Raw genomic sequence first — 26,630 nt, 5'->3', positions numbered from 1 at the left:
TTATATTCGCAAACTTGGCTCGAGTTTTGGTCATTACCATGATGATCACTAGGAATTTTTGATACTCTAGACTAGCCGTTTGCACTGATAAAAGCGAGTGAACAAAAATGAGTATGGTGTCACTGAATCTCCTCTGGGCAATTTGGTTCTTCATGGAACTGGAACGAAACGTTTTGTCCGGGTTGGCTTCCAAGAACCTAACCCTAACCAGACTCAACCCAACTTAACCCACCTGCCAACAGCGTTCAAAGACCCGAGGGTGAGTTGGCGTTCTGACTAGTCAGTAACCGCTCGACAATTGCCGAGGTTGGAGGGATGAGGTTGACGAACGAAGGTCACGACGATGCAACGCATCTGTCGAGGGTAAGCCGGTAGATGCTGCAGAAGGCGATTGAACAGCTGGTTCCGTTCTCCGAGGATTGAATGGTTCCGTCGAGAACCGAGAAATTTTTACGCCGTGGTCGATAGATCCTCCGCAGTGTTTTAGACCCAGCCAGTCGGTCGGTCAGTCATTCACCCGACTCAAGTTTAAAAGTCCCGATGGAATCGAGCGGCTCACCCGGACCCCAAAAGGTCACCGAGGTTGACCTCACCGAAACAGCTGTTTCTTTCATCTCGCCGACGGTCGCTTCTCGGCGTCGGGTAAACACGAGTTCGAAGTATATGAGGGCTTCCAATATTTCGCATTTCTGCAAGTCTAGGTATCACTCGTCCCAACCACCCGTGGATTCATTTTACAAATTTGACACTCTTTTACAGGAATATTTTTCGATCCCTGAAGGCACTTCTCCCTTCTTCCTTCTGTACCTGCGCACCCTTCTTTTGTCGTCGCGCGGGCGGACTCGTTACTTGTCAAAATCACACCCCCATTATCATAGGAGGTCTCTACTCCCTTGTCAGCCTCGGTATTGAACTCGAGACCAGCTTTTATCCAGAAAAGTAAACTTCTGAGGCTGAATACTGCGATTTGTCGGAGCTTCTACCGCTTACCAGTGTTAGTGGCTCGATGGTGTTGTGTCTATAAAGCTTTACCTTTTAGTAACATTAACGTAACTTCGTCATTCTTTCGAAAGAGTTTCACCCGGCATTTGGACAAGTAAAGAGATTTTGAAATGTTGAAATTAAACCAGCAGCTCATAGACTTACAAGCAGCCAGACATGCTAACGCTAATGAAGATAAAACAGTCAGTCGACATTGATGATCAAAATTTTGACAGTTCTGATGAAAAGTCAGTACTTTTGTCAAACTACTGGTGTAAAACCTTATTGCACTTGCAATTAGCTGTTCGCTTCAGCTCCACAAGTTATTGTTGAATAACCGTCAAACACTTTGGTCCAATCGTAAGTAATTATTTCGCTCCATCTTCTTTCGCTCATCTGTTCAGAGTCCATGTTGTTGAAGTTGAAACTTCGTAGCCAACCGTGGCGTTAAATTTTCCAACGGTGGCTATTTACGTCCCGCGGGGTTGGAAAACACGCTTTAAAGGGCAATAACTATAAACAAGGGAGCGTTGTAACTCTCTCTCTCTCCTCTCGCTCCTCTCTCTCGATTCGCTCGTTGCCGGCGGTCATGGAGGATTCATTATACCTAGTTCCATCGTGCGGTAAACCAGCGGTAGTCCGCAACTCCCTGTGTTGACAGACCGTGCATCGCGAGTCCGAAGCCGAAGCCCACCGATGTCGGGTCGTAGAGGTCATGACCGTTTATTTTACCTTGCGGAGCGTCGCTGACTCCGTCCGATCAAAATTATAACATGATCGAGCTGAAAGACGGTCGAGAAAATTTTCTGAACTCGGGACTCGAGGATGTATTAAATGGGACACAGTTTCAAACAGTGTCACTGAAGCTGTGATCTCGAGGGGACATTCACTCGTAGATCGGATGACAAACGATTGCAAAGATTTCAAGCGAGTTCAAACAATCTCCTGGGATTTTAAAGTGACCACTTTCCAAAGTGGTCAGTGATTCACGACAAGTGAATTCACGTGCGATTTCGTGGTCCTTCAAACGATTTTACGCAATTTCAACAGATCTCGTATGATTTCATATGATTTCAAGCTTTTTCACTCGATTACACGTGATTTCGAGTGATTTCAACTGATTTCAAAGTATTTCAAGCGATATTAAAGTGACTGCCTTCCAATTAGTTTGCGGTTTCATTTTATTTCAAGCGATTTCAAGGTATCTAATACGATTTCATACGATTTCAAGTGATTTCACGCGATTACACATGATTTCAACTGATTTCAAGTGATTTTGAAGTGAGTGCCTTCCAAAGTTGTTTGCGATTTCAAGGAGGCTACGTACGATTTCATGCGATTACACGTGATTTCAACTGATTTCACGTGATTTCAAGCGATTCGAAAGTGACTGCGTTCTAAACTGGTTGGCGATTACACGCGATTTCAAAGGGTCTCATACGATTTCATAAGATTTCAAGCGATTTCACACGATTACACGGGATTTCGAGTGATTTCAACTGATTTCAAATCATTTTAAATGATTTTAAAGTGATTGCTTTTGAAAGTGGTTTGCGATTTCACGCGATTTCAGGGGATCTCATACGATTTCAAGCAGTTTTACATGATTTCAAGTGATTTTAAAGTGACTACTGTCCGAAGTGGTTTGCGATTTCAAAAAGTAGATACCCTCTCTGTTGATTGTGTCAGATGTAACAAAGAAAGTCCCTGTAGATAAGCTTCGGTAGAACTTCCTCAATACTTGTTTAGTCATCTTTTTCTGTCGTCACGATTCCAGCCTAACTCTAGGTTCCAAAACCCTCCGAACCCAGGATCCGTACAACGACGATAACCTTTAACTCGTGTACTTTAAACTGACGACAAACCGACAAATTGAGAATTTGGCTCACTGTCTAATCGACACTCTTACCTTTCTGTTTCAGACTTCCACCTCAACTCCCAAACGCACCCCGTTATCCGTGAGTACAACTATTATCATTCAATTTTCAAGATTTTATGGATGATTTCACCATCTCGTCGAGTACTCACAGAAACATGAGTTTATTTTTTGATATTATTTTCACCGATCGAACGCCTGTAAAATGAACGTCGATCGTTGTTTACGTATTACCGTAAATTTACGTATAATTTTTCTTCCACAGACTACTGCCACAACGCCGAAACGTTCCCTCACATCCGTGAGTATAACCATAATCAATTAATCTCAACGGTTTAGTGCCGACAGAAGCATCCGTTTGTTTTCCGTAATGATTTTCATCGATCGAATGTACTTAAAATTGACACCAATCGTTATTTCCATATTACCATGAATTTTCGTCTGTTTCTTCTGCTTCAGGGTTCCAGCGGAACTCCCAAACGATCCCTCGCATCCGTGAGTACAACCATTGTCATTCAATTATCTCGTGGTTTTTCAGGATGACTTTGTCATCTCGTTGAATGCCCGGTGAAACAACGATCCGTTTGTTTGCCGAAATGATTTTCACCGATGATCGAATGCCCGTAAACGCTGCGCCGATCGTTATTTAAATATTACCGTGAATTTATGTCGCGGTCAAACGTATTACCCCGCGTCTGGCAGGGTGAAACTAGACGGTCGCTTATCCGAGACAGACCAGACCGCGTTGCGCATTCACCACACCGTCGTAAAGTTACCAATGAAACGACCCTCGTGCGCTCCGGATGCGCGATTTTACTCGCTCACTCGATCCTCCTAGGCTTTGGAAACCCGTAAATATCCGCTTTAATGCTTCGTTATGGTAATCGCGAATGTATTATACGCGCACCGAGACCCGCTCAACTCGACTTAAGATCCCAATAAGCCGGTGCTTCGTAATTCGCAAACTGCTCGTTCGATCCTGCAGCGTATGTGTTCCAAACGGTGGCACACTTTTCACGATCACCGTGGCATTTTTTTTCTTTTTCTTTTTGTACAACTCGAGTTTCGGACATACGTTCGTTTCGCCGCGGAGCTTTCAATATTCAAGTGTCATTAAAGCTCACCCACGACGATGCGTCGAAGACTGATTATTATCACTTCGTGTAAATGGATGAAACATTTTTTGTAGTCAAGTCGTTACCGCACAGTCTTCTGGGATTACTTTGTAGTCAGAAAATCTAGTACGTGTGCCCGTTGTTGTTTTTTTTTTTTTTTTTTAGATACACCTACTCGCACTGTATAATTTGAATACTGGTGCAACGTTGAATCGATGTCAAGGCCTTCTTAAGCTTGAAAAATAAAAAATTAAAGAACAACAATTCAGCAATTGCCAGAAAATTTATAGCAGTGTCGATAAACCATATGTATTAATAAATCGAAAAGATAATTCTACGAAATTTACTTTCGATCCTTTAAAAATGGTTCTTATTTTATCGTAACTTTAACAAAACGATAAAATTTTCTCCGTCTCTCTCTCTCTCTCTCTCTTTCTGCCTATTTTCTTTTCATTCCTCGCGGAGGAGGAGAAGAACGTTCGAAGGGGGCGAAAATTTAGTTGTCGCCAGTGTGTCTGATATTATTTTTTGTGGCAATGGTCCAAGCGAGGAGACGACCTATTACGCGCGATATTATGTGATGTAACGTGCGTAAACAACCCACGCAATTGGGTGTTGGTGCGTCGATGCAATATCTGCGTACGCGTGGACGAGGAGGAGGAGGAGGAGGAGGAGGAGGAGGAGGAGGAGGAGGAGGAGGAGGAGGAGGAGGAGGAGGAGGAGGAGGAGGAGGAGGAGGAGGAGGAGGAGGAGGAGGAGGAGGAGGAGGAGGAGGAGGAGGAGGAGGAGGAGGAGGAGGAGGAGGAGGAGGAGGAGGAGGAGGAGGAGGAGGAGGAGGAGGAGGAGGAGGAGGAGGAGGAGGAGGAGGAGGAGGAGGAGGAGGAGGAGGAGGAGGAGGAGGAGGAGGAGGAGGAGGAGGAGGAGGAGGAACGGGTTGAATGACGCAAGGTGGGCAGGGTAGAAACCCATGGATCAGCCAATAGCTATTTCCGATTTTTGCCTCGAGGTCAGTCAGCGATTCACCTGCGCGCAGCTGCTCTAAGCGGGATGTGAAATTTGGAACCCGATTTCAGCGCTAAAACTGGTTTTTTTTTTTTTTTTTTTTTTTTTTTTTTTTTTTTTTTTTTTTTTTTTTTTTTTTTTTTTTTTTTTTTTTTTTTTTTTTTGTGCCGACATCTTTACAGATTTCTTTGGGTTTTTTTTTCAACAAATTTTCTGCAGTTATTTATTTATTTATTTTAATTTTTTTGTATTTTTATTCTGTAATAATTGATAAATATCAACATTTTTTATTGTCCATTTTTCAAGCCGCTAGTGAATTTACGAAAAATTGAATTCAAAATATGATTTTTACGCTTCACGCGATAATGAGATCTCGATATCAACTTTTTTTTCGCAAGTTCTTAGTCTTTTTAACTCAGAATTGGATATATTTTCTTTTTCTTTTTTTCTCACTTTCCGTGGTCCTGTGTCCGAAGTCTAAATAGATCGCGAAATCAAGAAAATAATGTGAATGTGTTCTGAAATCTACTTAGATCGAGGCACATAAAATATGAAAAAAGCGAAAACAATTCCGACATAGAAAAACTAAAAACTTGCGAAACAAATACTAAATATTGAGATCCCGTCGTCGTGTCGCGCTTAAAATAAAATCAGATAGGATTTTTTCAGATTCATGAAAATTGTGTTTTCGGAATTGGTTTATCAACTTTTTTTCTTATCAAATCTCAAGTGGCGGTTTAAAAAAAAATCCGTAAAACAAAATCCGAGACCATTTTTGGTCAAATTTCACGTGAAATGTCGCCTATATATTTATCATGCGACGCATCTCGTTGTTCTTTTTTCCTTTCGCTTCTATTTTTCTCGAAGGTGAAAAAAAATAATGAAAACTGGATAAAAATACAACCGAGCTCTTCTTGCATCATCCCCTACGCGTTCGTATACATATAAACATAAACACACACACTCGCAATTGATCGATATATTCATTCTCAAGTTTACCGATAAATCAAACAATTCGAAATTCAATTTTCCATATTACGCAACACCACACGTGGGTTTGTCGAAATATGATTGCCCAGCGATGTCTAACCGAAATTTGTACCTTACCCATAAATCATTACGTTTCGGTCACATGGAAATTGAAATTCACACCGGATGATTGAATTTCACGTTTTACCGTGAATTCGTCACTCTCTCGAATCGTACGTAAAAATATCTGGTGGCATTTTGTGTATTTATTTATTCATTTATTCTCAATCTTATTCGTTCATTATTGTCCTTATTTTTCCATGCCAATATCCGATCGAGGATCACCGAGTAACAACGAGTTATAAAATTCTTATTACACGCAATTCGAAATCTCCAACGCAGATTTAATCTTATTTTCAATTAATTTTTTATTTCAATTCAAGCATTCACCCAAAGTTGAAACCTTTGAAAATGACTCGACCCGAATCAGCATTGAACACGGAGTTTACACAGATAATACTGTTATAGTTGGTATATACATCAAAACACATATATATATATATATATATAAAAATTAGAATTTTCAATTACAAACTCTCTCAAATCTTACATACATATATAATTATATATATATATATATAAATGTTCTATTATACTCGGGTTTATATTACTGACAAGAGCTGCGTGGGACGTTTCTTCGTTATTGAATTGATTAAACAACAACGCGCAATGTCGGAACCACCGTCTATACGTATACGTATAACCGCTTCCATGCAAAATCTCCGCAACTCTAATAACAATAATAATAATAACGACACAATGAAACAATGACACGAGGTAGGTGGGCGTAATTTTATCGGCAGGACGCGAGCGTGTGTATTCATACCGCGTATTTAATTAAAATTTGTGCGTTTTCTCCCCCCCACCCCTTTTTTTTCTTTTTTCGTTCATTTTTTTTTTTTTTTTTCTTTCGTTCTTTGTACGTTCTCTTCCGAATTTCTTTCCCGCTACTTGTCGTTTATGTAATTAATCCGCGACTCACACACGCTGCCGCGTTTCGTGTCCCGCGGGACATTTTCCTTTTCGTCTTAAGGTAGAATTTCATTTTTGTCGTATTTCACAGCGTAAAAACGGGCCTTTAATGCTTTGCGATACCTTGTACCTAAACCAAAAAGTTTCGTACGACAAAATTTTTACTGCAAAATAAAGCCTATAAAAACGTAGCAGTAAAAATAAGAGGTAGAATTTTCACAGAGCTTTTTGTCCATGAAAAATTGACGCGACATTTATTATTGCTGAAAAATGTTTTTGTTTGTTTGTTTGTTTTTGTTTTTTTTTTTTTTTTTTTTTTTTCCGTTCAAACGGACAAAAAATTTTAGACGGTCCGTTTCCTAGAATTTTCTCTCCCTCGAGCAAACGATACGGAGAAAAAGAGGGCTTCGTTTTCCCACGTCCATATTTTATAAAGCTTCTTCAGGGATATGGACCGAAAGTTTGAGCGATATGAATTTTCAAGACAGGTTACAGTGACGTGGGTCTAAAAGCATTTATATTTTGAGTAATTTTGAATCCCTTATACATGTCAGTATCGAAACAAGTTGATTTATCTCTTGAAACGTCGTAGCAAAAAATATCACCTCTAATGTAGAGTAGATGAATTTTCTCGCATAGGAACTAGAAGAATAATTGTGAAAGAAATTATTGTAATCATATCTGCGTATCTTTATACAATCAAGTTGAAAATTGTAAAAATATTGTATCGTATTAATTTGAAGCTCGTACCTAAGACTCGGTGAAAAATTCAATTTCAAAAATAAAAAATTGGATAGAAGAAAAATTTGTTATTTGACATTTGATTCGTTATACACTTGGAAAAAAATTTGGTCGCAATGAACAAAATTCGGTCTTGACAAGGAGATTTTAGATTTTGTACGCATCCGACTAAACCTTATTCTAACACAACCAAAAAGTTTTGTTGATTTTGTAGCGCGTAGAAAACAAAATTTTTCAACAATATGTAAGAAAAGATTCGGCACCGTATTCCCACGGATTCTTTCGCGATTGCGAAATCAGATCTACACGATGAAATCATTTTGTAAAGATTGAAAAATAATTTTTTAATTGTTGTGTATGAAAAAATTATAGTTTGATATTGATTTATGCCAGATGAATTGAGCGCCATATCAAACAATGACAGAGAAATACGCGATTGTGAAACGACAGGCTGATTCAATGGAATTAGATCACGAATGATTCAGTTCTGCTGATTGTACTCGACGGATGCCTGGAACCCTTCCTAATAACTGCTCATCTTACTCCTGTAGCGAGAAAGAATTTTTCACTTGTCACCTAGCGTATTTTGCCACTCGAACAAATAATTTTGTAGATTTACGATGCAACGTATTAATTTCGATTGCGGTAATCGATTAGTGGCTCTCGTGATTTCGTCAATCCGACTAATCCTTATCCACCGAATAGATTTAGTGAACTGTACGAAGCGATTTGGTTGAATCTACCAGAGACTATTCAATATGTTGACAAAACGATGAAAAAAGTATTATTTCATCAAACTGACGAAACGAATATCAAGATTTTACTTTGTTGAATTAAATTCTTTTCTGCAATTTCGAAACGGTTATTTCATTAATTTTGGTATTAATAAATAAGTATTGTGTTCAAACTAGAAATTTCTTTTTACGAAATGCATCTACAAAATGATTAAAAAAAAAAAAAAAGAAAAAGAAAAGGACGAACGTTTTCTCTGAACGGATAGACGGACTTAAATTATTACTAACAAAGTAAATTCGCTGATCTTGTGGAATTCTTTTGCGAAGAATCCTTACGATAAACATTTCCGTATTTATATGCGCATGATAATCCGGGCTGGATGAAACAGGAATAAATACAGAATCGGGAAGAGTGTAACGAGTGGCTGACGTTGATGCGGGACGTATTTTGATATTCGAGGGGAAATCGCGCGGAGCGCAATAATAATACCTTACACACGCGATATGCGTGCCGTACTCCATAGGACAGAAACATAACCGAGGGTGGCGGTTCCATAAAGATCTCGTGTTTCCTCCTTTTTCTATCGATCCGTCCGTTTCAAGATTTCTGCAGTAACACTCGCATCGTACACAGATATATACACACATTCGCTCTGTTGTATTGATAAGGTGTTTTGGCCAAAAATTAATATATTTTATCAATTTTATTACGAGATATCACGGACGACGAGTATTTGTCAAATTATTTCATTCTCAATCTTGTACGAAGATCTTTATGAAAATACAAGAACAGAAAATAGATACTGGAATTTTATGCAGAAAAGAAAGCTTTTACAGCTTTGAAATTGTTGAGAATCTGGTCTTTTAATTTTATTCAAAAGTTCACTCATCTTTTATCTTCAAACTTTTCAAAAAAAATCAAATACCCGAACGATCGTGTTTTGAGAATTATTCGCACGTGGAGAGTTCGTATTTCAGAACAAAAGTTTCGATGTTTGTTCCGTAACGTTTATTTTTTCTCTCTCTCTCTCTCTATCTCTATTTTTTTTATTCTCCTCTATTTTTTTTTTTAGATGTAAACTGAGTTTGAAATCACGAGAAGAGAAGAACGGCTTTTTTCAACCGTAACTCAGGAGCGTAACATGCTTCAGAGAAATTCCTAAAACAGGGTTGAAAATTCACCCTTAAACCTCAAACTTCACTTTCGGCATTGTTTCAACTTTCCAGCACGTTTTCTTTTCCCTCGAGTTATAGTTTGAAAATGTATTTTCTGCGCTTTCAAACTTTTTAGTTTTCAAACTAGGTAACCAGACGACGCGACGTTCTCAAATGTGTACGACACGCGTTTCAAAAATTCCGATTTTATTTCAAACGTCGATTACGTTCGTTTCAAAATTTAGTAGCATGAAATTTTTTTTACCAAAACAGCCCGGAGATGAGGAGAATTAATATGCAAATATAAATTATTGTTATTGTCGTTGTTATTTTTATTTCGAGACATCTTTCACCAAATATCCTGATTCTTCATCCATCGACGAAAAGTGAAATTATGAAAATACGGTAATTTTTTTACAAATAATCAGATCGTGTGTTTTACTTTTCTTCGATTAGCCAGAAAATCGTAGCAAGTACACGTTGCAGATATTAAAACTGTAAAAATTAGTACACGACGTCGCAAAATCAGTGAAATTTAATTGCTTTTGTGCAATAAAATTTTTTTTTTTTCCTTTTACGTGACCGAAATGGTAACAATTTTTTTTTTTTGGAGGAAACGAGAGAGAGATTCGTTGAATTTTTTATCAGTTCGTCAAGAAATTATTAATCGAGTACCGATTCATTATCAATTTAGCCGAGCGTTGGAGTTTTATCACTTCCATTCTACTTCTTTCTTTTTTTTTTTTTTTGTTTTTTTTTTTGTCAATTTTTTATTCATTTATCGTTATCTTTTTTTACCGTAATATTCTCACGGAAGTTAATATGTGGCTTAATTAAACAACGATATTACCCGTTCATCCAGGCTTGATTAACGCAATAAAACAAACTTATCGGTCCCGTGATATTTATGTATTTTAAATATCGATTAACGTTCCTTCAGAATTTTTACCGCATTTGGAAAATTTATGATGTTTCCATTGTTTTGGGAAAATTGAAATTTGGGAATAAACAAAAATTGTAGCCTCTAAATTACCGAATTTAAGGAAGAAAGAATCTTTGAACAAAAATATATTCTCAAAATGATATTTTTCGTAGACTCTTTCAGGCTAATTGTTGAATTTGGGTATATTATTCATTTTATTATTATTATTTTTTTTTTTTTCTCATTTCTTTGCAAATGCAGAAGACTTATAACTCGCAGACTTTCGCCCAACCCACCTTAATACAAATTCTCGCTCGAGATTACGCGCCTTTGCCAATATCTCGTGTATAGTTTAATGCTCGTATATAATTTGGGGTGAAAAGATTTCGCAATTAGATTTTCCTCTGTAGGCGGCGACGCGACGGCAACTCGGTGAAGTGTCTTTTATTCAATTTCGTACAAAAACCCGGCTTCTTCATCGGAGCTGGAAAAGAATTGCGTTTTTGCAACTCCGCCGCGATCTTTTCGCACCGTAATCAACGGATTTTAAAGCTCCTCCCTTTTGTCTCCGAGAGCGAGAGCGAGGCTTGCGAAACTGTGGATTTTTTGCTACTCCGGATCACGTCGAGTTGTCGCGAAATTTTTAGTTTCTCGAAACTTACAATGCGATTCAAGTTCAACGTGGCGCCGGTTTCTTCTCGTCTCAAGTGTCAAACTTTTTATCGTTCGTCAGTGTAATTCGAAGAGTCGTATAATTCAAGATTCGCAGGAGGGTATAATTAGAGGCGATTCGAGGTATCCGCAAAAACTTGACATGACGGTTTTATAATTTTATAACGTATAACTGAGAACCACGAACGATTTGTAAAGAATTTTTGATTATGAATATAAATGTATGTTTTGAATCTTGAAACTTGTTATGTATTTATGCTAGCAACTTCGTTTAAAATTTGAAAAAGAAAATTGTTTATTTTTATAGTACATTGTGTAAAGTTTAATCAAGAGTTTAATCCTCGATTCAATGAATGAATAACACAAATCTGCAAAAAAGAAGTTTTTTCTTCATCGGCTGCATGGGATGTTTGTGGTAAATGTTAGGTTTTCCAGTGTTCCGAATCCAAACGTGACTTTCATTTCCCTCCGTCACGTCCGGTGTTCTTGTAAAATACAAGGTGTTCGCATAAAAAAAAAAAAAAGCCTAACGATAACGAAGAAACCACCATTTTATTACAACGAACTAAACAATGTTTCCTATAAAATTAAACAAGCAATTTCTTTTTGAAATGTATTTAACATTCCGTCTTCATTCTTCTCGCCTATAAAACCATTTGTTCTTCTCTTCGATACACCCCCGAAGACGCTTCCCGCTTTCCATTTTCTCTTTCCCTGTTTCTATTTATTCTTCGAGTCTCACTCTGACACATATTAAATGTAAGTGAGAAATCACTTTTGCATGGGATTCTTAGTATCAACAACAGGATACCAGATTTCGAATTGAACGTGACTTTCACTCTGAATGAAACTACAAACACGAGTTCAAGAAAATAAACCCGACGTGATGGAACTTTTTGTGTATTTTTCCCGGTTGTAGTTAGTGAAAAACTGTAAGAAACGGTATTAAAAAAAAAAAAAAAAAAATACCTCCGCAGTCTTTTGGTTCCAGACCCGTGTAATCTGTAAAATATCACAAAGGATATTACTCTTAGATTTAAATCTATTTTACAAGTTCTCGGCGATATCACTTCTAAATTCTTTGATGTTCTTTTTCCCTTCATCATACCGTCCGTCCCTCCATCACATTTTCCACCAATTTCTATTTATTTTTTCATCTTCAATTTTTTTCACTTCTTATTCCTCTCGATATCTTTCCCACTATTCGCATCCATGGGCTCCGCGATATAACAACCGGGTAGCAACAGTTGTTCCTGAGAGGTCACGCTTCGGCAAACATGTTTCCGCCCTCATCCCCCCTTCACCGCCCGGTTTCAGCTTGCCGCGTCACGTCAGCCCCCGGGGTTCATTTGAGAGCCCTTACAGATTTTTTTCCCACCCCCCGCTTTCCCTCTCTCCTCCTCTCCCAATCATCCAGACCACGTGGAAGCGGGACGCTTCCGTCCGTCCTCCCTTCCTTCCTTCCTTCCTTCCTTCCTTGCAGAGGAATTTATTTTTTCATCCATACACGTTTCTCCCGAAGGGTGCGCGCGTTCGTTTTACCTTTTCCGTTTCTCAAATTATCCCCGAGTATTTTTCGATGTTTCATTACAGGTGTAGAATTATTTTCATCTCTCAGGGAAAAGAGGAAGGCAATGAAACGGTCTCAATGTAGAAGTAGAGGTGGGATTGAAATTCCAAATTCGAAAAGTTCCGAAAGTACGAAAATGAGAAAATTTAAAAATTTAAAAATCTGAAACATTCCGTGAATTTCCGGTTTGATGAAATTTTCATCACGTTTGATCTTGCTTCGTTTTGGATTTTGGATATTTTTACGTTAGGAATCCTGGTCGTTTTGATTTTTACGTTTTTCTCGTTTTTTACACCCACTCGTCGAGTAAACATACGCTGCGCGAGTATATTTCAATTTTCCGAATTTTACTACGTCGATACTTTATTTTTCGGAACTTTATCGTAACTTGAATTTTCGGAATCTTGCATTTCGAAACTCAGAGCCGTAGGATTTCGGACCGTTCAAAACTTTGTTGTCTCACCAAAGTTTGATTCCTTTACTTCAAATTTCGTAACTAAATAATTCGGTGTTAGCCGCTTTCGGAACTTGTCAATTTCGGAGCTTCCACCCCATACCCAGAGATAAGTGGATAATTTGATAAAACACCGAAAAAAATTTACTATTAAAACATTCGAGACTCACAATAAAATACCGTGAATCAGAGGATTTAAAAGTTATTCCGGAATTTCGTCCGATTGTTAATGTATTCATAGAAATTATACGTTTTAAATTCTATACTTAAAAAACATGTTTTATATATATATATATATAGAAGAAAATTGATCATTAGAAACGAACTCGAATATAATGAATCCTGCGAATAGATTCGCATCAATAATAATTGCTCCAAATTTCAACCACAGCCAGTTTCATTCTCTATTTATACAACAATCGGCAAAATAGTCAAAAAATCAGACACACCGACAATAAATTGTACGATATATGATATAAATAAATCGATTTGAAAAGAATATCGTGTATAAAATTTAGATATTGCTTGAAGAAACGAATCATCGTACAGGTGAATTGCTGTAATAATCGGAATGTTTCCGCTGTTTTATTTTCGTGTGTTTCTTTCTTTTCTCAACAGTTTCAAGTCTCTCTCGTTCCGAACGAATCACTGTAATACGCGTACAAAACCAGTTGCCGATTTATTTTTGACAAGCAATTGGAGGCTTACCAAAGAAAAATGAGCAGAGTAAAAATAGAGGATGAATAATAATAAGGAGAAAAATAAAAAAAAGAAAAATAAGATCTTGGACCAGCAGCAACGGCTTCTACCATTCACCGGGCAATCATTGTAATGACCGTGATGACGGGGTTCGGTGAACTTGGAATTTCTGACCTCCGCAACCAGTTTCTTCTTGCAACAAGTTCGCGGCGCAGTTTTGTTAAGGTCGGAATGAAAAAAGAGAGAGAGATAGAGAGAGAGAATGGATCTCCGATTTTGTTCGGACGGTCAAGCCGAGATGAATACTGAATGTATTTTAGGCTTTTTCTTTTTCTTCCTTTTTCCTTTTCCTGCCCCCCCACCCCCCCCCCCACCCCTTTCACCTCTCAGCCGGCGACGCTGCCGAGGATTTGAGCGACCCTGCGAATTTCCGCAAATAAATTTTCAACTTGTCAACGCACCGCGGCGTCACGCCTCGCTTGACGAGCGTCGTTGAACACGTGAGATGGGGGAAAAAATAGAACTGATGAGACGGGGAAGCCTAGAGAGAGATAGAGAGAGAGAGAGAGAATAGAACATATTTTTATTATACGTAGGCGGTAACTCCCAAGTATAAAGAGAAAAGCGATACATATTGTGAACAGGGAACGGTAGATTTAATACTAAATTAATTTTAATTTAATTATAAACGATCCAAAAGAGAGACAGAGAGAGAGAGAGAGAGAGAGAGAGAGAGAGAGAGAATAGAATAGAATAGAACGAATTTTATTACACTAGGGTAGCGAACCCAAAAGTATAAATTAATAGCCCAATGACAAAGAAATACAAATTTTAAACTTGAAAAAAATAAACTTAAATCTAATGTCCTTAAAAATTAACTTAAATCTAATGTATAAGCGAGTAAGTTAAGTAAGTAAGTAAAAAAAAGAAAGAAAAGAGAGAGAGAGAGAGAGAAAGAGAGGTGAACCACCCGCTCGCAGCGTTTCGTTCCCTCGTTTTTACGAAACTTTATTATGTGACGTCTGACTGTTTCCGAAAATCTGAATCGGCTCTTCGTTGCTTTTCAAAACAAAAAAAAAAAAAATGAAAAAAAAAAAAAATCTTGAAATCATTCCGCAGGTTTTGTCGATCGATTCTCGATCTTCCGTTGATCTTAAAAAATCTGTAAAATGGAGAGTAAAATTTTGTTGATACCGTTTGTGTAAAGATTCACCCTGTTGAATGATTTTTCGATTTTTTCTACCGTCACTTTTAACCTCGTTCCTGTTTTTACTCCTAATTTTTTTTTTTTTTTTTTTTTGTCGTTCATTCGTTTTCACGAATTTAAATTATCGCTCGGCGGCGCGAAATTTTTCTGCCACGTAATGGTATAATTGGAATTTCTTAAACCGCAAGTATAACGTATGTCGACGAAAATTCCTGCGGCATGTTCACATCGAGAAATAAGCGTCGCTTATCTTCTCCTCTTGCATTCCTTGCTGCTACTTTTTTTTTTTTTTTTTTTTTTTTCCGTCGAACCTCGCGTCAACTTACTTATCTTATAATCAACTACGGGTTGAAGTGTTAAGAGGATTTTTTTCACTAAAACTTGACAGTTATTGTCAACTTTATTACGGGCTTTTGGATTCTTGACTATTTATGAAATTTTTATATTCGTAAGCGACGTACATGTGTTTGAAAATGTTTACTGAGAAAAATTTCATTCGTTAACAGTGACTAGAAAAATTGAGTAACAGGTATCGTTAAAAAAAAAACTGTTTGAATAACGTTGGAATTACGAAAAACGAGGTACGCGTAAACATTTTGCGCTATCGTCGATCCCTTTTTTGGTTACTGCAACGCGAAATCAGTTTCTGAGGTTTACTCTACTTTTTTTTAGTTAAATAAGGCCTTAACGTTAATTTATCATTGCACAAGCATTAAATTTTCGCAAGAGTTGCACGAAAATACAGCAACAGTGATCGTAATGAGAAAGAATAGTAACGGATACTAAAAAAAAATACTAATTTTCATTTTCTACCTAGAACAATATTTTGTCGATTGTGATAAAAAATGAAAATAGTTAAGGACCGAGCGGTAACCGAAACTAAGAATTTCTCTCAGTGTAATAATAGAAAATACCGCAATTAGATAAACAAAAATATAGTAGATTTCTTCGATTTTGCGCTCTACGATGGCTCATTTTTATTTACAATATTATTTTCCATTGTACAAAGTCATCGGAACAGGTTTTATTTCGTTTCACTAAACAATTCAATACCGCCATTTGTTGATCACGATCGATACCGGTTCAATGTTGTAAAATTAAATATTCAACGATGTCAACACGATGAGAATAAAATATTTCGATGAATTTTTAGCTAATAGTCTCCCGAACGAAACGATCCGTCCTGAGATACGAAGAAATTAAACGAAACGTTTAGAAAAATATCACTATTTTCTTATTATTTCAATGATTTTGAAGGAACTGGGCTTGCAAAATACGATTATATTTAATTTTATCACCGTTTGCCGAACATCAAACATTTCAAAAATTGCTAAACAACGTTTTCTCCTCAGCATTAATCGTCGCTCTAACTTCGACCCTATCAATTTCCAACAATTTCAAAGTCGTTCCATTACATCAAATTTCCACGTATTTCCATAACACATCTTTGCTGCTTTTGCAAACACCGAAATTGCGACAATATCGCAGTGAAATTGATGAAAAGTATCCATTCTTTCGTTAAATTTCTGTGAAGGGGAGGTGAGAAGAAAATAAATAAATTGGTAAAAAAAAAAAACTGCCCCCGTTTGACGGTAAAAATGTGCAGCCGGGGGTGTGAATGAATTTTTTACATTCGTTCCTCTCTTCCGAAGGTATTCGGGGAGCGGATTTTAAAGATTTACACTGCCAGCCACACGGGGCGAATGTTGCAGGCAGGCATACTTACCATCCGTAGGTGTTCGTCGGCGGGAAAGTGGCAATTTCATCAAGGAGAAAAGGCTTTTCTTCTTTTCCCTCCTTCCCTTTATTTTTTTTCTCTACCTTCCCTCCTTCCTTTCTTTCTTTCTTTCTTTCTTTCTTTCTTTTCGTCGACCTGCCTCGGCGAGTCTAATTCGCGAGTCACAATTGCTACTGCAGGTTTCCAGAGAGAGAGAGAGAGAGAGAGAGAGAGAGATGGAGAGAGAAATGCGAATTATTTAAAGAACATTCCTAACGCCCACGTCACTTCGGTACTGCGCTGCTGCTGCTGCTGCTGATGTACGACTTAACGCCACTCAATTTAGCCTTTCTACCTCCTTTTTTGCTCACTCAGGGTGTTTCTTTTTTTCTTTTTTTTTTCCTTTTTTTTTTTTTTTTTTTTTTAATTTTTTTCTCTTATCTCTCTTCCACTCGTCCTCCTCCTCCTCCTCCTCTCACGCTTTGTTCTCTCTTACGCTTTTGAAATACTCTCTCGCGAATTTTTATAGACCGTACGCATACTTGTACGCATGCATTATTTGACGCGAATTGCGACGCGCGAATCAAGGTTGCGAAATTTTCCTACGCTGGATTAAGGATAACCCCATATGGGGTTTACGGTTGGATTGAAAAATTGATGGAACAGAGGTTAAATTAATAGTTTACTGCTGAATAGTTGTTTCACTTAGGCTAATCTAGTTACGTTTGTATATTAAATTTTTCGTAATTTAATGAGAAGATGTTGAGAGAGACTGAAATTCTATTACAAACACCTTATTGTTTCAACTACATCGCGGAAATCTCGTTATTGTATTATTTTTTCACCCCAAATAATTGTGTAATTCTAAAGATAATGAAACGACGGATTTCATTCGTAAATAAATTTTCCACTGATCGTCCAAGTCAAATTTTCATTAACAATAACGTATTTCTTGTACAATCGCAAGTGTAACTTGTGTAAATTATCACGATTTTATGTATCGTGTGTTTTTTTTTTTTTTTTTCTTAGATCCCAAAGAGAATTTCTTGAATCAGATTCAATTTGAGCAGCTTCAGTTACCCTGTTCAACTTTTCACACAGTTCTGACCCGAATATACGCCGTAAAATCAGCAGCGTTGATGCAATTTGTTATATAAATTAAATTTGCGAATATGAGTATAATACATTATATATCTTTTTTTCTTCTTTGCGAACTGCACTGAAGTTTATTATGCAATCGAGAAACATCGAAAAATGACATTGAGAAACAATGATTTGTTTAATCCTTCTCCAAAACTTAAAAAAAAGATAGTGTAAAACGCACGTATTTTGTTAAACCGTCTTCATTTTTTAACGTTACTAAAATTTTCACGTGATAAATTCTCGAACGGTTAAACCGACCGAGAAACAAATCGCTGATTTGAATCGCGATTGTTTTTTTTCCCTCTTCCTCTCCTTTTCAAATATTTCAACTTCAAAGACGTATTTTTCACGCGGAAATTTTTCGCACGGTATGCCGAGAACGGTGGTTTAAAAAATTCAACGCGAAGTAACAACTTCCAGGCGGAATATAACAAGTAAAATAAAACGAAAGAAAAAAGGGGGCAAGATTCGTATGATTTCCGGGTATTTAGTTTTGTCGTTTTTTTTAATAATTTTCAAGCCATGCCGTTTAATACTATATTCAAAGAACAGAAGAGATCCCTTTCCTCTCTTGAAACTAGAAAATGAACCGCGCATGCGCGAGTTTTATCGGCTCTTAGCGCAGGCTGGCCAACCCGAGTTTCAGCTGTCAAACTCTTTCTGCCGGCGATGCGGTTGATACGAATTTTCGAGGTTAGAATCTCGAATAATCGAGGCAGCGACTCGGAAAGGTTTCGGAAGCATTTGTTGTCGGGTCGGAAAGTCGATTCTTCAAAGAACGCTCGGAATTCAACGCTTACGCTCTTTGAAAGTTCAAACTTAGACATTTTGCGTAGGTTGGCACGCCTGCGTCGCGGACAAAAATATCGCTGCGTGAAGATTTCGCCGACCAATGAGATTGAATTACTTGGCGCATGCGCGGTTCATTTTCAACTTTCAAGAGATTGTCCCGGTATATGCAATATGTATATTGCAATACATTAAACAAACACACAATCACTGTACGAGGTATATATTTTAACCTTCATAATCTTGTAATCTCCCGACCATTCTCATTCACCGTTTTCCCTCGCATGCTGCGCGGGGCTTTCGTTGGAAAATATAATTAAACGTAATCTACCCGCCTATCTGTTATTCCTATAATGCGTCTGTCCGTCCGTCTGTCTCTCCAACTCTTTATGCACGCACTTTTTAAATACGAAACGAATATCCGGTGATATATTTTACAACTTGAAAAGAGAGAGAACAAATGTTTCCGTCGTTAGTTTTCTTCTCTTTTTCCCTTCTTCTATTCCCCCCGGCAGAGAAATGATTAAATTGGTGATTTTATTAACCCTTTTTGAGTCACGCGTTATTATGCTGTTATAAATTTTATCACGAGATTGTTATTTACCGTTTTTAGGGTCGGTGATTACGGATCTGAAATCAGATTTCAAAAATTCAAAATGCCTTGACAAAACTCTACGCAGGGCTTTTCGGAATCACCGATTGGATTCGCTGTACCGAATTTCCAAAATCTGATTTCAGATTCGTAATCAGCGACGTCAAAAACCCCTCGACAGAATTTTTTCTCCGGGTTCGATTGATTTTCAGATTTTCGTCCGCCGTAATGGATCCGCCATCTTGAATTTTTAAAATCCGATTTCAACATCGTAATCAACGACCCCAAAAATTTATAATTCACGTAAAACATGCATACGTATAAAGGCGTAACTTTCTCGGAAACGAATCATTCCCACAATTTTCACGATTCTCTTCAATCGGCGTGTTTCTAACCACAATAATTTACATTATATCGCAATAATTGAAAAGAAAAAAAAAACCGCAAAGTAACACGTTACCCTGTAAGCATATGTATTATCGGAAGTGTGAACCTCATCGCTCTCCGTCAATTAATAAAATACTAACCGATCCACTGTTCAATTTGGAACAAGATTTAATTCAAACGATGATATTTTTACCAATAATTATTACCTGTCGTAACGCAGTAGTTGTTACTTTCATTTCGAAATCACCGGTACGAAAACTTGATGTTTGAAAAAAATAAAACATTCACCGCTCTGCTGTTTTTTTTTTTTTTTCCTCTTCTTCTTCTTCCTCTCATTACCGTTAACGTGTATCTTGTATTCTCGATGAACAGAAGAAAAAAAAAAAAGAAAAATTGTTTCGAGAAGCCGACGACGATTCCGCGTTCCGTTTTTGGTCTTCTGAGTCTTTGGAAGGTAAAGGAATAAAAAAAAAAAAAAAAAAAAAAAAATAAAACACCTGTTCGATCGCATAGTAATCGATGTGTAATATAATAGAATGAAAAAGTAGGCGTCCGAATGTATAATAAATTTGCGAAATTTTTCAAGCCGAGTCCATCTCCGTTAAACCGATACACATACATATTCCGAGATAATGAATCGTGAATCAGCAAAGTGTTTTATACATACGTGCACGCGTATCGCTCTGCGTATAATACGCGGAGTTGGATGCCGATGTATGTCGGCTTACCTGCCAACCCACCTTTTCCTCTCACATCTTTGCGGGACGGCAAATCTCCGTGAGGGAATTAGCATTTCAGACGTGACAGCTGTCAACCGTCAAAACTTCTTCACCATTGTCTAACTGGATAGAATTTATGGAGTTCACTCGACTCGACTCGACTTGACTCGCATAATTAATACGCCTTTCATTCCAAAGCTGCTGCTGCTGATTCTAAGATCCCCGACGTAAATTCTAAGCTCTAATGAGAAATTGAGCGAAAGTTTTAACTCGTTATTTTTTTTCAATCCAACTTTGTCTCGTTAAACGACAAGTGTTTTCGTGTATTAAGTTTTATCGATTCTTTTCATTGAGTTTCTGTTGATATTGGTTTAAAATTGATCTTTCTTGAAAAATTATCTTTTATTTCACTTTTTTTTTTTTTTTTCTAACCACGGAAATTTTCGGCCATCTCACACGCATCTGTTGTTATGCGTCGATAGTTTGAGTTGATTAAAAAAAAAAAAAAATGCTACCGTCATAAAATTTGATTTGTATAAATATTAAACTTTGTAAATAATTTTCATACTAAATTCTAACTTATTTTAGAACGTAAATTTTTCTACCATTGCAACTTTGTGTTTGATATGGTGTATATACTATATATATATATATATATATATGTATATGTATATGTACGGGAGTGACATGAAAATACTTTTATCGTAAAAATTTATTGAACAGTCAAAGTTTCAAGTTGAACGAAAACTCATGTTTAGGCTTCGTTGAAGCCTACCATTAAAAAAATCTTCGTTCCAAGTTGTTTTTCTCTCGATCTGTTACAACCGTTTGAATCCTCTTCTTTTCTTTCCTTAATATTAATCCACGTCTTGTATAATTATAAGTAACAATAATCTCGAAACCGAATTGAAAAAAGTAAAAAATTTAACAAAACAAAGTAGGAAAAAATCGATGCAAAAACGTTTCCCGGATATTGCGTAGCGTATATATATATATATTGTTAAATTTTTTACTTTTTTCAATTCGGTCTCGAGATTTTTCTTACTTATAATTATACAAGACGTTGATTAATATTAAGGAAAGAAAAGATATGTGTATATATATATATATATATATGTATATATGTATACGTATTGCAAACGGGATATTTAATTTGTCAATCTTTTCGTCCGTGTGATTATATCAATCCTCTCGTGCGAAAGAGCGGATCGGGTGACTGAAAAAAGCAAAAGAGAAAAATCGGTGAAAAAGGAAAAAAAGCAGAAGAAGAAGAAGATGATGAAGATGAAGGAAAAAAAAAAAAAAAGAAAGAAATATTGAACAAGTGACGAAGTAATCTGGAAGTATAATGTCGAGAGTTATTATAAGCATGTGCACGTATAATAAGCGTATTATTATATGTGTACGTATACTTTTTTTTTTTTTTTACATATCACGTTGGTTGCACAATCCGTTTCGCCGGCAGGCTTTTCGACGCTCCGTTCTAACGATCGGCATATGGCAGGCAGGCTTTGGAGTCGAGTCGGCGACGATAGAGAAACAAAAGGACCATGCAAAAATTCCCGTTATTTCGAAATCCGGTTCGAGTGTGATCCAAACCCGAAAAGATATAGAGAGAGAGAGAGAGAGAGAGAGAGAGAGAGGAAGAGAACAGAGGGTGGAAAAAGGTTGCATTTTTGCTGAACAGCTGGTTGTTCGACGTTTCAGAGAACGGCCGAGATCATTTTTTTTTTTTCCTCCATCTCGATCTCATCCTTCGATTTTTCATCGAATTTTTCTCTTTCTACGCAACTGACTTTTTTTTTTTTTTTTTTTGCCTCCTGACGCTTTTGTCAAACGCGTTTTTCAACCGAGATTCAACGCTAGGTGTACCTGATCAAAAGAAGTAGGTCAAAGTCTCTTAAGCATGGTTGTACATATAATGTATATTATTGTATATATTATAAATACCTTGCGCACTGTATAATTTTTGCCGAGATTGGAGAGGTAGAAAAAAAATAAAAAAAAGAAATCGGTACGTACAAAATCGATAAAAATCTGTGGGTACGATTATTATTGTTATTATTATTATTATTATTTTTTTTTTTTTTTTCCCCCATTCGTTTGAATTTTTTTTTTTCATAATATATCCAGTAAAGAATCCTCGTAGAAGAATATTAATTTATTGAATATCAAATTTAGAAAAATCGATATCGGAATTGAAAGTTTCGTCGTTATAATGTCATCGGGAATATATAATTAATGATTGAAATTCTTTGAATCTTCTACCAATTGTGCAATGTTTCAACCGAATTCACCGCTACGCGCGATTGATCGTAAGAAGAATTCTTTTTAAGAATCAAACTCGTCGTAGAGTCTATATTTTCTTTGCTAAATTTTGTTTTCTTTACTTCAAGTTCACCATCAAAAACTTCGGCATTCAAGGCTTTCGGAACTTTTTAAACTCGTAATATCAACCCCGTCTCATCCGGTTTCAAAATTTGGTTCCACATTGTGGAGGCGGGGGAGAAAATTGAAACGGGAAGTGTCGCAGGTGCGACGAAACCAGTCGGTCAGAGGGCTGCAAAAGTCGTGGGACGAATTTTAGTGCAGGGTGCAGGCTTGCTAAGGGTGTTCGCACGACGGCGAGCGATAATTAAGGGTAATTTACAACGGCGATTCCGCCTCGACGTGTCAAGTGAATTATATCCGAGGGGTGGTGGTTAAACGCCACCACGCATTATATTTTATACGACCACCCCTCCTTACTGCAACTGCGATTCAAGCAATCGTATAATCTACGTTATATATGTACGCCGAGACAGTCTGTTGAAACTTGAAAATCAACCGCGCATGCGCGAGTTTTATCGGCTGGCCATCCCGAGTTTCAAGCTGTCAAACTCTTTCTGCCGGCGATGCGGTTGATACGAATTTTCGAGGTTAGAATCTCGAATAATCGAGGCAGCGACTCGGAAAGGTTTCGGAAGCGTTTGTTGTCGGGTCGGAAAGTCGATTCTTCAAAGAACGCTCGGAATTCAACGCTTACGCTCTTTGAAAATTCAAACGTAGACATTTTGCGTAGGTTGGCACGCCTGCGTCGCGGACAAAGAATATCGCTGCGTGAAGATTTCGCCGACCAATGAGATTCAATTATTTGGCGCATGCGCGGTTGATTTTCAACTTTCTAGAGATTGTCCCGGTATGTATACACACTGAGAAAACTTTCATTTGTTACAGTAACTAGAAAAATTCAGTAAAACAGATATCGTTAAAAAAACTGTTTGAATATCGTTGGAATTACGAAAAACGAGGTACGCGTAAACATTTTGCGCTATCCTCGATCCTTTTTTGGTTATTGCAACGCAAAATCAGTTTCTGAGGTTTACTTTACTTTTTTAGTTAAATAAGGTTTCGACGTCAATTTATTCTTGCACAAGCGTTAAATTTTCGCAACAGTTGCAAGAAAATATAGCAACAGTGATCGTAATGAGAAAAAATAGCAACGGATACCAGACTTTCCGGTAACAGCGAGAAAACTAATTTTCATATTGTACCGAGAACTATATTTTGTCGATTGTGGTAAAAAATGAAAATAGTTGAGGCCTGAGCGGTAACCGAAACTATGAATTTCTCTCAGTGCAGCTCTGACAGATAAATTTCGCCAAATTCCAAATCCCCGAAAAATAATCAAAGTTCCAATCAAATGAAATAAATCCCAATCAGGATGTAACTCGTTGTTTGTTTATAGGTTTTGAAATTCAAGAAATCAGAAATTCACGATGCTTACATCTGAACGAGTAATTTCAAGGCTTGCCTCAAGAAATTACTGCGGTAAAGAATTACGACTACGCGTTCCTGACTCTTGATTCATATCCGTTTTGCAAAATTTTCCGGAAATGTATAGAATTCTTCAGTTTTAATGTCGGACGCGTCTAGCTATTATAATTTCAATCCTTTTCATTTCAATCTTTTTTTTCCCTTGTACATCTTTACATTTAACTGCTTAACTTTCAATTTTATTACCTATCCCTACTGTAAGGACCGATTTGAAATTTCGCAACGCTCGTGAATATCCGAGAACATTTTGGCGGATGCGAAACAAACCCAGAAAGATATAAATATACGCGTATTGTACACATCGGAGTTTAGCCGGCACTCCGCGAAAATTTGATTACACTTCGTCGTTGGCGATGAGATTTTATTGGATCATAGTTTCCGTCGGCGGCGTTTCTTGCTCAACGCATCAGCTCGCGATCAGAAACGAGGTGGTAGGTGGATATGTGTGCAGTTGTGTCGTATATATATATGTTCGTTCGGTGTAATATCTGGGTCGAGTGCGGAAATAGCTTAAGTACACGCGATACGTACGATTAGTGTTATAACCGCATGAATGCAGCGGGGCAGCTTTTGCGTAGACGCTGAAAAAGCCGAATTTCATTCGGCTGCTAAACTTTTATCGAACCGACGTTCAATTTTCCATATTTTTCCAGCTCGGTGAACGGTTGCAAATTTTTGAATACCAATTTTTTGGCCGCTGGTATTATCATACGTGGTATGAGTAGCGATATTGGTCACCGTAGGAAGAGTTGAACCGAATGGGGATGAAGAAGTAGAATAATCACACGGTTGAAAAGTTTGAACATTGAATATTCGATGACTCGATGAATGCGTTTTTTCAGAAATTGAAATTGAAGAAATTTGTAATATAGAACATTTAAAATATTTTTTATAAGAAAAATAAGCCATATTTTTTTAAAAATTGGAAAATTCAGTTGGTAGAATTTGAATTTTCGATGACTCGATGAACGTATTTCGTAAAACTTGAAAATGAAAAAATTTGGAATACAGAACTGTTGAAGTATTTGTAAGAAGAAAAGTATATCATATTTTTAATAACTTTAAAAATTCAGTTGGTATTATTTGAATATGTGTAGAAAGTCGAAATAAAAATCATTCGAAATGTAGAGAAAAGCAAATATCAGATTTTCACAAAGGTTGGTTAAATGAATTGGTAGAATTCAAATACTTAGCAAATCGGAATATAGATGAATCGAAATGTAGAAAGGTAAAAATATGTCCAACTTTGAAACATATGATCATTCATTTGGTAGAGTTTAAACATTTGAAAAGTCTGAGTATCGAAAAGGTGTATAAGAAGCTAAAAAAAGTAGAAATCCAGAAAACCAGATCATAGAATATCCAATTTTCAAAAGCTCGAATGTTGCGACACACAATTCATAGAATTTGGAAACACCAAAAATGAAAAATATTAAAACGTAGAGAGAGTTGAATACCTCAGGAAGAGAAAATGCAGAGTCCTCGGCAAAAGTGTAGAAATGTAAAAAAAAAAATATCGGAATCTTGATAATTCTGTATTTTGGCTTCTCGTGTTTTCACCCTTATCACACATTTCGCCTTTTGTATACATAACGTATATTACCAACCTCCAAATTTTCAGATTGTACACGAATTGAACTCTCGGATTACCAAAAAATCGATATGATTTTTCCCCTTCCGTCATTTCGCAATTCTACATTCCCGATTTTTCCACCCCTCGTTATCAGTTGTTCTTCTTCTTCTTCTTCTTCTTCTTCTTCTTCTGTCCTATTTCCTTTTTCCTTTTTCTCAAATGAAAACCTCCCTGAAACCGGTTGCGCTGCAGCGATAAAGAGATTTCGGTACAAGGGCTGTTTATTTTCCCTTTGTTTCACCCTTTCCCGAGATTATCGAAACTCCCTCTCGTTCGGGGAAATACAAGAGGAAGGGGTCTCTCAATGTGGATCAGTAGAACGCGTTTAAGCTTCCGGGCAGTTCGCCAAAAAGCTTTGACTTTTTCCGAGCGTGCGTAACCTCTGATTTTAGTGTCGCCAAAATCAACCTCAAATTACTCGCAAGTGTAACAGGAGGGGAAATTATGTACCTAGATCGGGTACGAAACCGATCATCTACGTAAATAAACTTCGACGAAAGGGAAAAAAGAAAAAAATCTTGTGATTTCAAAACGTTGAAACATTTTTATCGACATTTTCACATCCCTCGTCAAAATTATTCGCTACTCTTATTACGTGTATCAACTTTTAGCTCCATTGTAAACATTTTTATTCGATCATTTGTTTCGGTCGTGTTTCCATATTCATTTTGTGCTTTTTATTTTGGCACGGTTTCTCCGATTAAC

The 26,630-nt window shown here is 37.1% G+C and overlaps 1 protein-coding gene across 6 annotated transcripts in view; it reads left to right on the top strand.

The window, feature by feature from the left end:
* LOC124217434 (growth factor receptor-bound protein 14) overlaps positions 1 to 26,630 on the top strand; it is a 299,568-nt gene that overhangs the window by 164,464 nt on the left and 108,474 nt on the right. For all 6 annotated transcript variants that reach the window (XM_046622999.2, XM_046622998.2, XM_046622995.2 and 3 more), the window contains 3 exons: positions 2,904 to 2,939; positions 3,123 to 3,158; positions 3,317 to 3,352. In XM_046622999.2, coding sequence (XP_046478955.1) covers positions 2,904 to 2,939; positions 3,123 to 3,158; positions 3,317 to 3,352 — 108 coding nt within the window. The remainder of the gene's footprint in view (positions 1 to 2,903; positions 2,940 to 3,122; positions 3,159 to 3,316; positions 3,353 to 26,630) is intronic.

Source organism: Neodiprion pinetum, chromosome 4 (assembly GCF_021155775.2).
Source record: "Neodiprion pinetum isolate iyNeoPine1 chromosome 4, iyNeoPine1.2, whole genome shotgun sequence".
NCBI classification, from domain to species: Eukaryota; Metazoa; Arthropoda; class Insecta; order Hymenoptera; family Diprionidae; genus Neodiprion; species Neodiprion pinetum.
The sequence above is the reverse complement of the archived record's forward strand: the minus strand, read 5'-3'. Positions and strand labels throughout refer to the sequence as shown.